Source organism: Pagrus pagrus (assembly GCF_965226575.1).
Source record: "Pagrus pagrus genome assembly, chromosome: 11".
NCBI lineage: Eukaryota > Metazoa > Chordata > Actinopteri > Spariformes > Sparidae > Pagrus > Pagrus pagrus.
The window spans coordinates 4,345,753-4,358,571 of NC_140195.1; the positions used below are offsets into that span (position 1 = coordinate 4,345,753).

The following is a 12,819-nucleotide window of genomic DNA, read 5'->3' on the forward strand; positions in this document are numbered from 1 at the left end:
GCGGCGCACATCAGATAAACACTTGTGTTGCTGCCTGTTAGCTTGAGATCTTAAATTGTACCATCGGAGTTTGTGCGTCGGTCTCGGCACCAACACTGGCTCATATTTAGGTATTTCTTAGGCTAGTCTTTCTAACAGTGACAGGCGTCTTTCCCACAGGTCGTCCAGATTTAGGGGGGGGATTCATCCTGTCGTTAGTATCAAGGATATTAGTTACATAATGTGGCGGTAAGCTGTTGCTAGCTTAACACCAGCCTGTTTTTATCTGTTTTCGCCTTTATCTGCTACGTCTGTTACACATATTTGGTTAGCAGGAGTCGTTGTTAGCGATGGGAAACAGCAGAGTTTACATTAGCATAGGTTATGCTACCTTTGGCACCCTGGTTGGACTGTCGGCTTTCCTGGTCTGGAATATTGCATACAAACAGCCATGGACGGCGGCCATGGGAGGCCTGTCAGGTATGTCAACACACCTATTGGTGTATCTGTCATATTAAATGTTCCTGTGATATGTACATTTGTCTTCCATCACATGATTGTGGAGCATTTAATGAGGCTAATCCCTGGGAAAGGCCTACACAGTCAAACAACATACCATAATCGTGCCATCATAAGGTGTTTGTTCTGATCCAGTGTCACTTTCGACACTGAAATCTATTTAAACACTTTATTTACTGTCAGTATTTGTTTGAGTTCAGTAATGTTTGATCGGTGGTACCTTGTTAACACACTAATTTAGGTCACATTTGTGCACATGACCGGATTTGAAGCTCATCCCCTTCCTCACCCTCACGTGAATGTACTGTACTCTGCCACAAAGTCAATTTTTAAAGTGTGTCACTCCTTTTGGTTTGTGGACTGACATTTTATTTATTTATTTATTTTTATACAATCTGAACTTTATGCAGTTCAAGAATCAACTTGTGCAATGCTCTGCTGTTGACCATCTATCTAATGAAGACTAGAGCCTGATCGATATCTGAATCCTGGAACCGATACTGATATTATGGAGTGAAAAATTGTGATATCGCTTTATCAGCAAGTACACACACATTTATTGCAATGATCCCTCAAAGCTGGTTATCAAACAGTTGTGACACAGATATGTATCGGTGGCAGGGTAGTTTACAGTTTGACAATAAACTTTTTAAATGACACCAGTGCACTGAAACAACAAACTTCAGTCAGAATTTGACTTTGTAAACTACCCCAGCTTCTTTTTCTTATCTGTGATAGGCCAGTATCGGTGGATAATATTGATATATTGGTCAGGCCCTAATGAAGACACTAAATAACTGCAAACTTACTTCACCCTGGTAAACCTAGTTTGCCATTTCTGTACTGCATTGGCCGACATATTCACCAGCACCATAGAGCTGCAAAAATGAGTTGATTAGTTGTCAACTTTTATCAATAATCAATCATCTTGAGTCATTTTTGTAAAAGAAAAATATTCAAATTCTTTGACTTCAGCTTCTTAAAGGTGAATGTTTTATGTTTGGGTTTTGGACAAAACATAACATTTGAGGACATCATTTTGGGCTTTTGGATAAAAGTTTTATGGACATATATAATCGCTTAATTGATATCAACACCATCTCCTCAGGCATTAGGTGATTGAGACGGGGATATGATGCTCCAGTTATTTGGATAAAGTCTCTGTGATGTTTAAAAATACACTCATTGAAAGTGTGTGCGTCTTTGTCTCTGACAGGAGTGCTGGCGCTCTGGGCTCTCGTCACGCACATCATGTACCTGCAGGACTACTGGCGCACCTGGCTCAAAGGCCTCAAGTTCTTCATCACTGTCGGCGTGCTCTTCTCAGTGTTGGCAGTGGTCGCCTTCATCGCCTTCCTGACTCTCGCCATCACACAGAAGCAATGTAATCCTCTCTCCACTGTTCATAGTCCATCATGATTCATTTTCAGTATAACAGAGAATAAGACTCAAACATTTATTATTAACAGCTCATATCCTTTGTAACTCAGATGATTGATTTCCTAATGCAGGTATTCATCACTCTGCTCTTTTCTGTCCCACAGCTCCCACTGACCCGAGGAGCCTCTATCTCTCCTGTGTGTGGAGCTTCCTGACTCTCAAATGGTCCTTCCTATTGGCCTTATACTCGTACAGATATCGCCAGGAGTTCGCCGACATCAGCATCCTCAGCGACTTCTAGTCAGTATGGATTTTATAAGACTGCCATGGACTTTGAAGGGTTTTAGGCTGCCGGCGGGAGCCGGTCAAAGAGCGTTTGTAACAAAGAGAAGGAAAAGCAGACATGGCGAGATTAAAAAGTCATCTGACTTTTACCACATGGAGTTGCACTCGTTTAACAAGCTCTGTATTTATATTGTAACCTGCTCTCCTACTTTTAAACCCACACATTATACTCCTGTAAGTAGTCATAAAGTCTAAACCTCTGAAGACTGGAACTGCTTTTGATTGAATCGCCCTGGTCTTTTTATTAAGAGACAGGTGGTTTTTCATACAGATTTTTATCATGGGAGTGTTTAATCTTAAAACGACTAACAAGGAAGAAGGAAACCCCCGACATAACAGGCTTTTAATCCAGTGATACGTTGGTAAAATGAAAGTGAAAATACTCCCTAAACCCACCAAACCTAAAACCTGAGGCCACCCTGCTCATGCTAGGTTGACGGTGTTTGTTGGAGCGCTTGAATGTTTGTGACAATGAGCTTTTTTCATAGTTGCAGTTTTGAACCACAGAGTACTCGTATCTCTGAACAGTTGCTTTCTTAGTGTCCACTGAGTCAAATTCTTAGCTCCCTTCAGTGTCAGTGAATTAATTAGAGAAATATTTTTATTGTTACTTTTAAACTCACGAGCTTTGTTCCTTTTCTTTGCACAAGAACTGAAGAAAAGGCATTCCTGTGGAGTTTGTGCTTTTCATCTTGTGTACCACCAGGGGGCGACTTTGTTTTTTTTTTTGTTTTCCTGTCAAGAGTCCATTTGAAAATTCTGACATTCCTGTTAAGTGAAAACACAAATGGATTTAATAAATAATTGCACTTTAGTCTTTGATATGGATGCCATTGTTTTGCACACAGATCCTGATACAATGGGAGAAAAAGAAAAATCACGTTTTACACATTGTCATCTCTGTTTCACCCTTTTTAATGTTGAAATACGCTATTTATATGTATCATTTCTTTTACAGTTAGTATGATTTGTGTAAGTCAAGTTAAACTAGGCTGTTTGCTTGTGTCGACCTTTTATCATGAAACTTCAAATGTGTTTTTCTGTTGATGAGAGAATGAATATGAGGATGCTACATGTATATAGAAACTGAACCCATTAAAAGTTGCATTTATTGTTAATTACGTCACGTTGTCTTCTCGCTCTGTCCTGCACGGATGCAGCCTCACACATTAACAGTAAAAGTGATGAAGGTTTTCCCTTCACAGCTGCACGTTCTCAAAATGTTTCAAGCTTTTTTAAGGATTTCAAGCTCCACCCAGGAAGTGTAGAGAGTCTTTAGCAGCATAACTTGATAAGTAATCAAACAAGTGGTCATACACACATCTGAGCCAAATGCCTGCAGACGTTGTGCCTCAACAGTAAGGTACAGTGCTGGTTTTCTTTTACTTTTACATTAAACTGTACAGAATGAGCTTGATATCAAGGTCAGCTAATGACTTGCTGCTATTTTGATTCATTCATCAGTGACATAATTAGAGGACAAATCTTTAAGAGTTTCAGACCTGAATCAAAACAAAAGCTAAATGCACATTGTTGACTGAGTGATTGAAAATAATTATCCTCCACACGTGTTTTTTAACCTTTAACCTTTTTTAAATAGTGCTGAATCTCTTTGCAGCTCCATTTTATATCGACTTATTCTTGCTATTCTTCTTTTACCTTTCATAAATTATACTTCAAAGGTAGTCATTCCCAGACATTTCATCTAAACACTAGTTCGACCATTTGTTTGCCCTGACTAGTAAAATGCCCATGCTGCAAATATTGTATCTGTAATATAAACTTTCTTATGAAAGACAACATCTCACAGACTTGAGAAGTCTTGTCCACAGCGGGCAGACTGTACGATGCAGAGTGAACTTGAGCGTGTGCTCATATTTACCTGGTGTTGAGCAAATATTTCAGCAGTCCACCCACCTGTTGGCTGATCCTTCACCCTTCAAGGTTAGATTAGGACCTTGCACTTGAAATGGGTAGCAGTGCGATCCTAAAGATGCCCTTGTTCCCACAACTGAATTATGTATAATAACATAAAGCTCAAACCAGTCGGACTGGGTTTTAATTCTTAAATCTTGCTGCATGTCGAATACGTGCAAACAAAGTTGTGGTGATGTCGTTACATTACATTTACTCAGGTTTACTCAGGTACTGTACTACAGTTACATTACAGGGATATCTTACTGCTAGAGTCAGATTGATACTTGATGTTTTGGGCCGATGCTTGACAAATTCAGATATAGACATATATTGGCCGATATTCATATTTTTGTGAAATGATCCACACAACGATACACACAAATTTGTTTCAGAGGCAGAAGATTTTATAGGAAAACAAGACATTTTATTGCCTAACGTGACATCAGTGAACTTCACTGTGAATTAAATCATTATTATTTTCCTACAATAATATTTTTCTGCATACAGGCGCATATATCAAATTTGTATGCTGATTAAGTAAAATTAAATTGATGCTATCTTGTCAAGTGACTAATTTTGGGAAAATATATGAAACTCGGTAAGAGACTTATTATTACTTCAACTGATGCACCTTGAGGTCATAGTATTAAAAAGGGAACTTGTTATTGTCTGACTACGTTTCAATATGCTCTAGCCATGCAACCAGACCGCCCGCGTTATGTGATTGACAGGCCGGCGTACAACCTCCCAGACTTCGACAAAGAGTTCGACAAGAAGAGTCGACAATTCCCCGTCGGAGAGAAGGTGAAGAAACTCTTCAGGTACAGAGCTGCAATCTCTCCGCACAGTCAACATGAACTACATGTCTTCCTATCACACAAACTCCACCTCTGACAAGCTTTGAGTTGCGATCAAATAGAGGAGAGCCCTGTAGCTATGACTTCACACCAAGTTTGGATATGTATTTGGATGTGTATCGTGAACAACCAGAAAACCTGAGCTCTTCAAAGAGTTTCTCTTGTTTGTTTCTGTCAGATGCTCCGTGTCGAGTCTGAGGGGCTTGTTATTCAGACATCTGCCTGTACTCAGCTGGCTCCCCAAGTATAAAGTGAAAGAAAACCTGCTGTGTGATGTCATCAGCGGGGTCAGCGCTGGCACCATTCAGGTCCCCCAGGGTCGGTCATTGCTCCTCCTCTCTCTCCTCTGATGCCTCTTTATAATACACTCTGCCTGGTGCTGGTTGCTGCAGTGTTGGCTCCAGTTTACAGCATAGTTTTTGTATTTTTTCTATACGTTGCATGATTTATGTGACGAGTTTAAAAAGGTTTCTGTTCTTTTCCAGGCATGGCATTTGCCCTCCTGGCGAGCCTCCCTCCTGTCAACGGTCTCTATTCCTCATTCTTCCCCCTCATCCCGTATTTCTTCATGGGCACTGCTCACCAGATGGTCCCGGGTAAATCAGAGTGATTTATCTGCAGCGATTTCATATGATGACAGTGATAAGTTGCCAGAGCTGCACGGTGCAGATCAGCTGCGCTCAGCCTCGACTCTGCCCTGTTTGCAAAATTGCATTGAAAATAGATGTGACACGCTGCTTTTTTTTTTTAAATGTCCAGGTACGTTTGCTGTCCTCAGCATTATGGTGGGAATCGTGTGTCTCAGGCTGGCCCCAGAGTCGGAGTTCAGTCACTTCAATGCCACTCTAAATGCTACAGTAGTGGACACAGACCAAATGAATAACGTTCGCTTGGGAATATCTGGAACCCTGGCCTGTCTCACTGCGATCATACAGGTACTCGTGGCACTAAAGGCTCGGCCTCTTTGAAAAGAAATGTGAGGTACAGTTCAATCTAACAGTGACACACTGATATCTGCTTACCTCTGTATAGATCGGCCTCGGCTTCATGCAGTTTGGGTTCGTTGCCATCTATCTGTCCGAATCCTTCGTCAGAGGCTTCATGACTGCTGCAGGCTTGCAGATCCTCATCTCAGTGCTCAAGTACATCTTTGGCATCAGCGTGCCACCTTACAGCGGTCCGCTGGCTGTCATATATGTGAGTCACTCTTTCATATTGAAATCGAAGAACATCAGAACACTTTGATTTGCCAATAAAATCTTATTTTTTTTGTCACAGACTCTGGTAGATATCATTCGTGGCCTCCCTGATACCAACATAGCGTCATTAGTATTTGCTCTAGTCAGCAGTGTAGTCCTGATCGCGGTGAAGGAGCTGAGTGCACGCTACCGCCACAAGCTGCCCTTCCCCGTTCCGATGGAGATCATTATTGTAAGTAGTTTGTCATTTCTCTGAGGACACAAAAGTTCAGTCATGTAAGTGTTGCTTGGATTTTTATGTAAGATTGAAAGTGCTGATTGGTTTCTATTCCTTTCCTCTGCAGGTGGTGGTGGCCACAGCCATCTCGGGCCCTCTGCATCTTCCTGAGCTCTACCACATGGACATAGTGGGAGAAATTCCTTTGGGGTAAAAAGAAAAGCATTAAAATTACTCGTGCATCTTATTTTTTTGCTGTTCACTTTAGTTTTATTCCTTGGCTCTGTTTTCCAGATTCCCCGCACCGATCCTGCCCACAGTGAGTCAGTGGGAAGACATGCTGAGCACCGCTTTCTCCCTGGCAATCGTGGGGTACGTCATCAACTTGGCTATGGGCAGGACGCTGGCAGCCAAGCACGGCTACGACGTGGATCCAAACCAGGTAGAAGAACAGCATATCTTCTGTTATTTAACAAAAAATGTGTTTTATTCAATTTTATAAAAAAAAACACATGCATGTTCTCGTACAGGAAATGTTGGCTCTTGGCTGCAGCAATTTCCTCGGCTCCTTCTTCAAGATCCACGTGATCTGCTGCGCCCTGTCTGTGACGCTGGCTGTCGACAGTGCAGGTGGAACATCACAGGTGGGTGCTGTGTTACCACTTCAAGGAACAGTAATCAAGTATTTCATGAAAGTTTGTATGCACTACAAGGAAAATAATACCTCAAACTGCTTGCTGCCTTCTCGTAGTTTGCCAGTTTGTGTGTGATGCTGGTCGTGATGGTCACCATGCTTGCCCTGGGAGCCTACCTGAAGCCCCTTCCGAAAGTAGGTGGACATAAGAGTGCGATACTAGCTCCTTTAAAAATGAGACATACATTCATGCAATATCTAATCTTGGTTTCCCCAGTCGGTGCTCGGAGCCTTGATTGCAGTGAACCTGAAGAACACGCTCCTGCAGCTCTCCGACCCCTATTACTTGTGGAAAAAGAGCAAATTGGACTGCGTGAGTTAAAGCCTGGCATGAAATATTGTATCATCTTTTTTCTCTCCATATTTTATCTTATTCTATCGTTCTCTCTCCTCCAGTGTGTGTGGGTTGTGTCGTTCTTGGCCACATTCTTCCTCAGCTTGCCTTATGGAGTTGCTGTTGGAGTGGGCTCATCCATCCTGGTGGTGATATTCAAGACACAGTTGTGAGTACATTCCCTGCAATACGCTCTATCTTTTCTAGCCATAAGACAATGCATCAGAGTGTTAACTGCGTATTAATGTATAACTCGTTTTAACAACGTGTTACTTGCAGTCGTAACGGTTCGGCAGTGGTTCAGATTATGGATACAGATATCTACAAAAACCCGAAGGTGTACAGTAAGGTATGAAAAGTACATTTGTATTTGTTATTTTTGTCGTCACACATCATATAAGGGGATTTTTTTGTAATAACTCCACAGGTCAAGTCAATAACAGGTGTGAAAATAGTGAACTACTGCTCGCCGCTGTATTTCGCGAATGCTGAAATCTTTCGCCAGAGGGTCATCAGAAAGGTACAGTGAAAATCACTCAAGGTTATCCAGGTTTGAATCAATGTGTTCGTGTGACGTACGAGTGTTTACATAGTCGTGTTTGTGTCTAGACCGGCCTGGACCCTGGCAAACTTATCCTGGCCAGGCGGAAGTTCTTAGAGAAGGAACAGAAGGACAAAGCGAAAGAGGAGAAGAAGGACAAGGAGACGAGGAGGAGGAAACCGAGCTCTTTGGTTACCATGAAGTCTCAGGTGGGATCAGATATATGACACACGACACACATGTTTTACTGAGCAACAGAGTGCCAGAAACATATACAAAAACTTTCAATGGGTCATGAAAAAAGAGTTATCTGAAAATAAAACCCGTGACCTTTTCTGTGCACCTTTCTCTACGTATTTCCTCTAAATCTAGACCATATCTCAGCTTGAACTGCAAAATGACTTTGACATGAACGATGGCAGCGCCAGCAAACCCGAACCTCCCACCAGCTATGTCAACTTCCACTGTAGTGACATTGAGCTGGGCGAGCAGGCGCCTGACCAAGAGCCACCCAGTCCCACCGCCGTCACGCTGGAGTCCCAGCCCGTGCCCTTCCACACCCTCATCCTCGACCTGGCAGGAGTCTGCTTCATCGACCTGATGGGCATCAAAGTGTTGACAAAGGTTGTAAGCCTGTTTACAGTACCACTACATTCACTCTGAAAACAAGCGGGTCCACCTACAGTGACAACAATAAAGATTATGATGATATACAACATTTTTAGGCTATAATAACGTAATAACTTTAAAGGATAAGTTCACCAAAAAATGAATATTAAGTTGCTCGCACCTCGTCGGGTGCACGAGCTCGACCTTGCATCGAGGGCATAAATAACGTCTTTTCAAATCAATTTGGGATCTCGTGGATGACAAAACTTCCCATCAGCATGGGTACATGACTGAATCTTCCATTTTCTTATGTAATGTTACACATTTAACGTTATAATGCAGCTTCACAGGCTTTATATTAGCCCGGCTATACGTTCTTAAGTTAAACATCTTTTATAAAAACTCTTGTGGAGCTGTTATACATTACTGTACTTATATACTGCAGGGTGACTCACCTAATTTCTTGAAAATGCATTAAGATGACATGAAAGTTTTAAATTTCAGTTGACAGTTAACGTTAGATAGAATCGACAAGCCAACGGTTAGCCGTAACTGACATCCAAGTTTACTGACACAAGCGTAATCAGACTGTAATTCGACATTTCAATTTGTATAATATTAAAATAGATAGTTTAAGTGCAAGAGAAACATCTAAGTTAACGACACAGCTGTTACCAGTGACAGCCTCTCCACAGTGATGTAGCTCTCCTCTCCTCCAAGTCAAAGAGCCCCTGATGTATTCTGCACAGATCTAATATTGAGCCTGTTTGTCACAAAAATGTTCTTTTATTCAGAGGATTGAACCGTGGCGTTCCTAACTGAACCTTTATATGAGAGAAAATGTAATATTGTGGGAGTGCTGGCCTACAGTCATGGTTATTGTCTTCTTCTCTTTATTTCCCCCACACAGATGAACTCAAGCTACGAGATGCTGGGCATTAAACTATATCTGGCTAATGTTCAAGGTAACATCTTAAGTGACTTAAGTGCATTTCACACCTGTTGGCTAGACTGAACAGTTGTCATGGCAACAGTAGCCTAGTCATTCATTCAACATAAAGTCCTTAAAGGTCCGTGAAGGACACCTGTGAGAGACAGAGTACAATTGTAAGCCAAAGATTAGACGTCTACACACTCGTCATTGGGCACATGTGCCTTCCATTTTTCTAGTGAGATAAAGAGGTGATCCACAGGTATGATTAATGCAGACACTAGAGGCAAATATCATTTCTTCATGCAGTGGTCAGTTTTGAAATGTTGGCCTGTTTTGCTTCTATAAATGTCTTCTTTCAGACTAGTGCAAATACAAGTATTGCATATTTAATTAGATAATGCATAATTAGCATTTTTATGAAAGCTTTTAATACCAAAAATAATGTTCTTAGCCTTAGCAATTCATAGCCTGATTAACATAACATTTCATTCCTGAAAACATGATGATAATGAATGTTTTCATGGATTTTTTTGATAAAAAGAGATTTTCAAAATTCCCTCTGTAAAAATCTTTGACAAAATGACAGAACCTGGCTTTATCCAGTGTTCAGGTCTATGTTCTGGATATGTTTGCATATTGCCACATTAAAAATAATGTTGCCTATTATTTGTTCATTTTCATAAACAACTTTGATGCAAAAAAAAAAAAGGAATGGGAACATTGGCTTACTTCAGACACACTCTCACAGAGCCAAGGATGTTGTTAAAAAGCCTTTTTTTAAGGGCGTATCAGAGTAAAAATCACAAAGGAGAAACTGCTGACCGGTTTCTAACCAAACTGGGTCTTCCCCAGGGCGTGACTGGAAAAAACAATTGTCTTAAAGTAATTAATCAACTGGGAAAGTTTCATGGAAAGTTAACATTTGTACCCTCTTCACCTGTGGTGTCTTGACTCTTTGTAAATTGCATTGATGCCAGATCCCTTGCGTCACAGTGTTCAAGTCCTCGTGTGATATTTGTCTTCCCGCCGCCTGCAGCCCAGGTGTACGAGGAGCTGGAGACCGGAGGAGCTTTTGATGAAGGCAATATTGGCCGCGGTAATCTCTTCCTTTCTGTCCACGATGCCGTTCTGTTTGCTCAGCAGACCACCGCAGAGAGGCGAGTCTCCCTAAAGGTAGGTCCCCCGGTGTATAAAATAACCTTATCATACAAATCCATTTCATAACATCACATACAAACACCTGCTGTTCGAAGGTTTCTAAGGTTAGGGATATAGGGAGAGATTAAGAGGAGTAGAAAAGTGAGATTTATGCTCTCATGTAAGAAATTCCTCTTTGAGCACAGCCTTTGTCACCTTATCTGGTCCAACAAGGGCAAACAGAAATATCACAAAGGTTTGTGTGACACATTAAACGGCACAACAAACAGAGTTGTAAGTTACACCAAGGTCATGCTTGGTATTGTGTGCCTGATTTTGTCTTCTCTTACTGCATGATAAGCACGAGCAACTTTTCGGCATCTGACAGGACAGATATCGTCCTCTACAGGTTTAATGTGGATAACATTTGTTACAAAATTGACCATCTTTAATACACGATTCATTAAAAGATGTTATGTGTGTGTCAGTCTCAACTTGCAACACCGAAGTACTGCCCTGTAGCTTCCCTCTCCAGCTGCTGCAAGTCAAAAAAACTACCCATTTGCCAACTTTACGTTTCCTTATTTTTAAAACTTCGGTTAGGTTTAGGAGAAGATCACGTTTTGGCTTAAATGACCTGTTTTGGTCGCCACAAATGCCACTGGAGATGTCCCGACTTTTTGGTCACAGAGACATGATTGGAAAATGTGCTGGAGCTCCTTCAAAATATCCAGTGGTGTCATGCTTACAAAGTTGAAACGCAGTCTCGAACTGCGGCGACTGGCTTGGCAAAATCTCGCCTAAAGCTCCACCACCATCCCCTCTGCCTCATGACATGACAGTCAGGTCACAAAGACGTAACGTGAACGTGATACGACAGGTCTTGTAAAAAATATCAATATGGTACGTTCCTGTGAAACATATAAATGTGAACGTATCAGTGGTTTACAGAAATGTTAACTTCTTACATTTTATCCTGACAGCTGGGCTGCAAAGAAACTTTGAAATAAAGCTGCTATTCTAAAACTGGTGGATGCTCAGGATGTGAATTTGAAGAGCTCAGCTGTAAACAATAATGTAGCAGTGTCAAAATCCCTCTGGACTGATCGCTGTGGACTCAGATCACCTGTGTGCAGGTGTGTGGAGACTGACTCCTAATTAATGTGAGAGCAGCTTGAGGTGTTCCCCTCCCAGCCAGTCAGGGTGTGACGACGCCCTTTTGTGAAGGCTTAAGAGGGGTGGGGAACGGCAGCCCGGCCAGTCTGCTTCTCATTCTGATTCTGTCCTTCACACAAACAGATTGTCAGCCAGACACTCTGCTCTGTTCGGGCCCTGTTGAGATTGCTTTGCTGCCCTCGTTCTGGAAATTGTGTGCATCATACAGCCCAGTTCAGTGACCATCAGAAGTCAGCCTTCAACTAGCCTTCCTGCATCAGGGCCGTGCTTTTTTGTCAAGAGTTTTGCATGTGCTTGAGTAGACTGGCTCCTGGTTTTCTTCTGTTGTTTGTCTTAACTGAACACCTTGACATCCAAGCCCCTCTGTTCACCTTCAGTTCTTCCTGTTCCAGTTCATTGTGGACTAACGAGGCAGTGAAATAGCTATATTTCAAGATTATTATCCAAGTACAAGTGCCCGTCGGCATTCCCCATGGACATATATATATATATATATATATCTTTTGTTTACATTTGCTTCTCTTCTCTCTCTCATATGTGATATCCTTAAAGTTACTTTAGCTGAAGCTTGCCTCTATCATCCACGTTTCTTTATTCTGCTACCGCCGTCTTTATTGCACTGGGAGCAAAGTCCTGTTAGTGTTTGCCTGTTTAAATATGTGCATTCACTTTGTTGGCTGCAGGCAGAGAAAGCAAGACAGGAACTCGCCTTTAACATTAATGAGGATCTGGAGCAGGTATGCACTGGTTTGCCAATACAAACTGAGACGGAATGACAATTTCTTCTTACTCTTTTTGCCATTATTCTGTATCTAAGAGCAGTTTTGCTTTCACAGGAAATGTTTTGAGCACTGATTGCTGCAGCGAAGATGAGCCGAAGGAAACGCATCGAAGATGCTGACAACAATCTTCAAAGTCGCTGTAATTTATGGAAATGTATTGCTGCCAAATTATATCATGTACTTGATCTTGTATCTTTTC

At 41.6% G+C, this 12,819-nt stretch overlaps 2 protein-coding genes across 2 annotated transcripts; both read left to right on the forward strand.

Annotated features, from left to right (window-relative positions):
- slc48a1a (solute carrier family 48 member 1a) lies at nucleotides 1-3,344 on the forward strand. Its single transcript, XM_084365641.1, has 3 exons — nucleotides 1-459; nucleotides 1,715-1,882; nucleotides 2,043-3,344. Exons 1-3 carry the CDS (start codon nucleotides 330-332, stop codon nucleotides 2,177-2,179), a joined length of 435 nt encoding a protein of 144 aa, XP_084221767.1. The 5' UTR covers nucleotides 1-329; the 3' UTR covers nucleotides 2,180-3,344.
- Nucleotides 3,345-4,836: 1,492 nt separating this feature from the next.
- Nucleotides 4,837-12,819, forward strand: LOC311264635 (solute carrier family 26 member 9-like; the record flags this gene model as incomplete). The annotated part of the gene is made up of 20 exons (XM_084365657.1): nucleotides 4,837-4,961; nucleotides 5,176-5,315; nucleotides 5,483-5,593; nucleotides 5,757-5,932; nucleotides 6,030-6,194; nucleotides 6,276-6,428; nucleotides 6,541-6,623; nucleotides 6,708-6,855; nucleotides 6,944-7,057; nucleotides 7,165-7,242; nucleotides 7,325-7,420; nucleotides 7,504-7,610; nucleotides 7,721-7,790; nucleotides 7,869-7,961; nucleotides 8,051-8,191; nucleotides 8,355-8,606; nucleotides 9,502-9,556; nucleotides 10,562-10,698; nucleotides 12,522-12,575; nucleotides 12,675-12,819. 20 exons carry the CDS (start codon nucleotides 4,837-4,839, stop codon nucleotides 12,684-12,686), a joined length of 2,310 nt encoding a protein of 769 aa, XP_084221783.1. The 3' UTR covers nucleotides 12,687-12,819.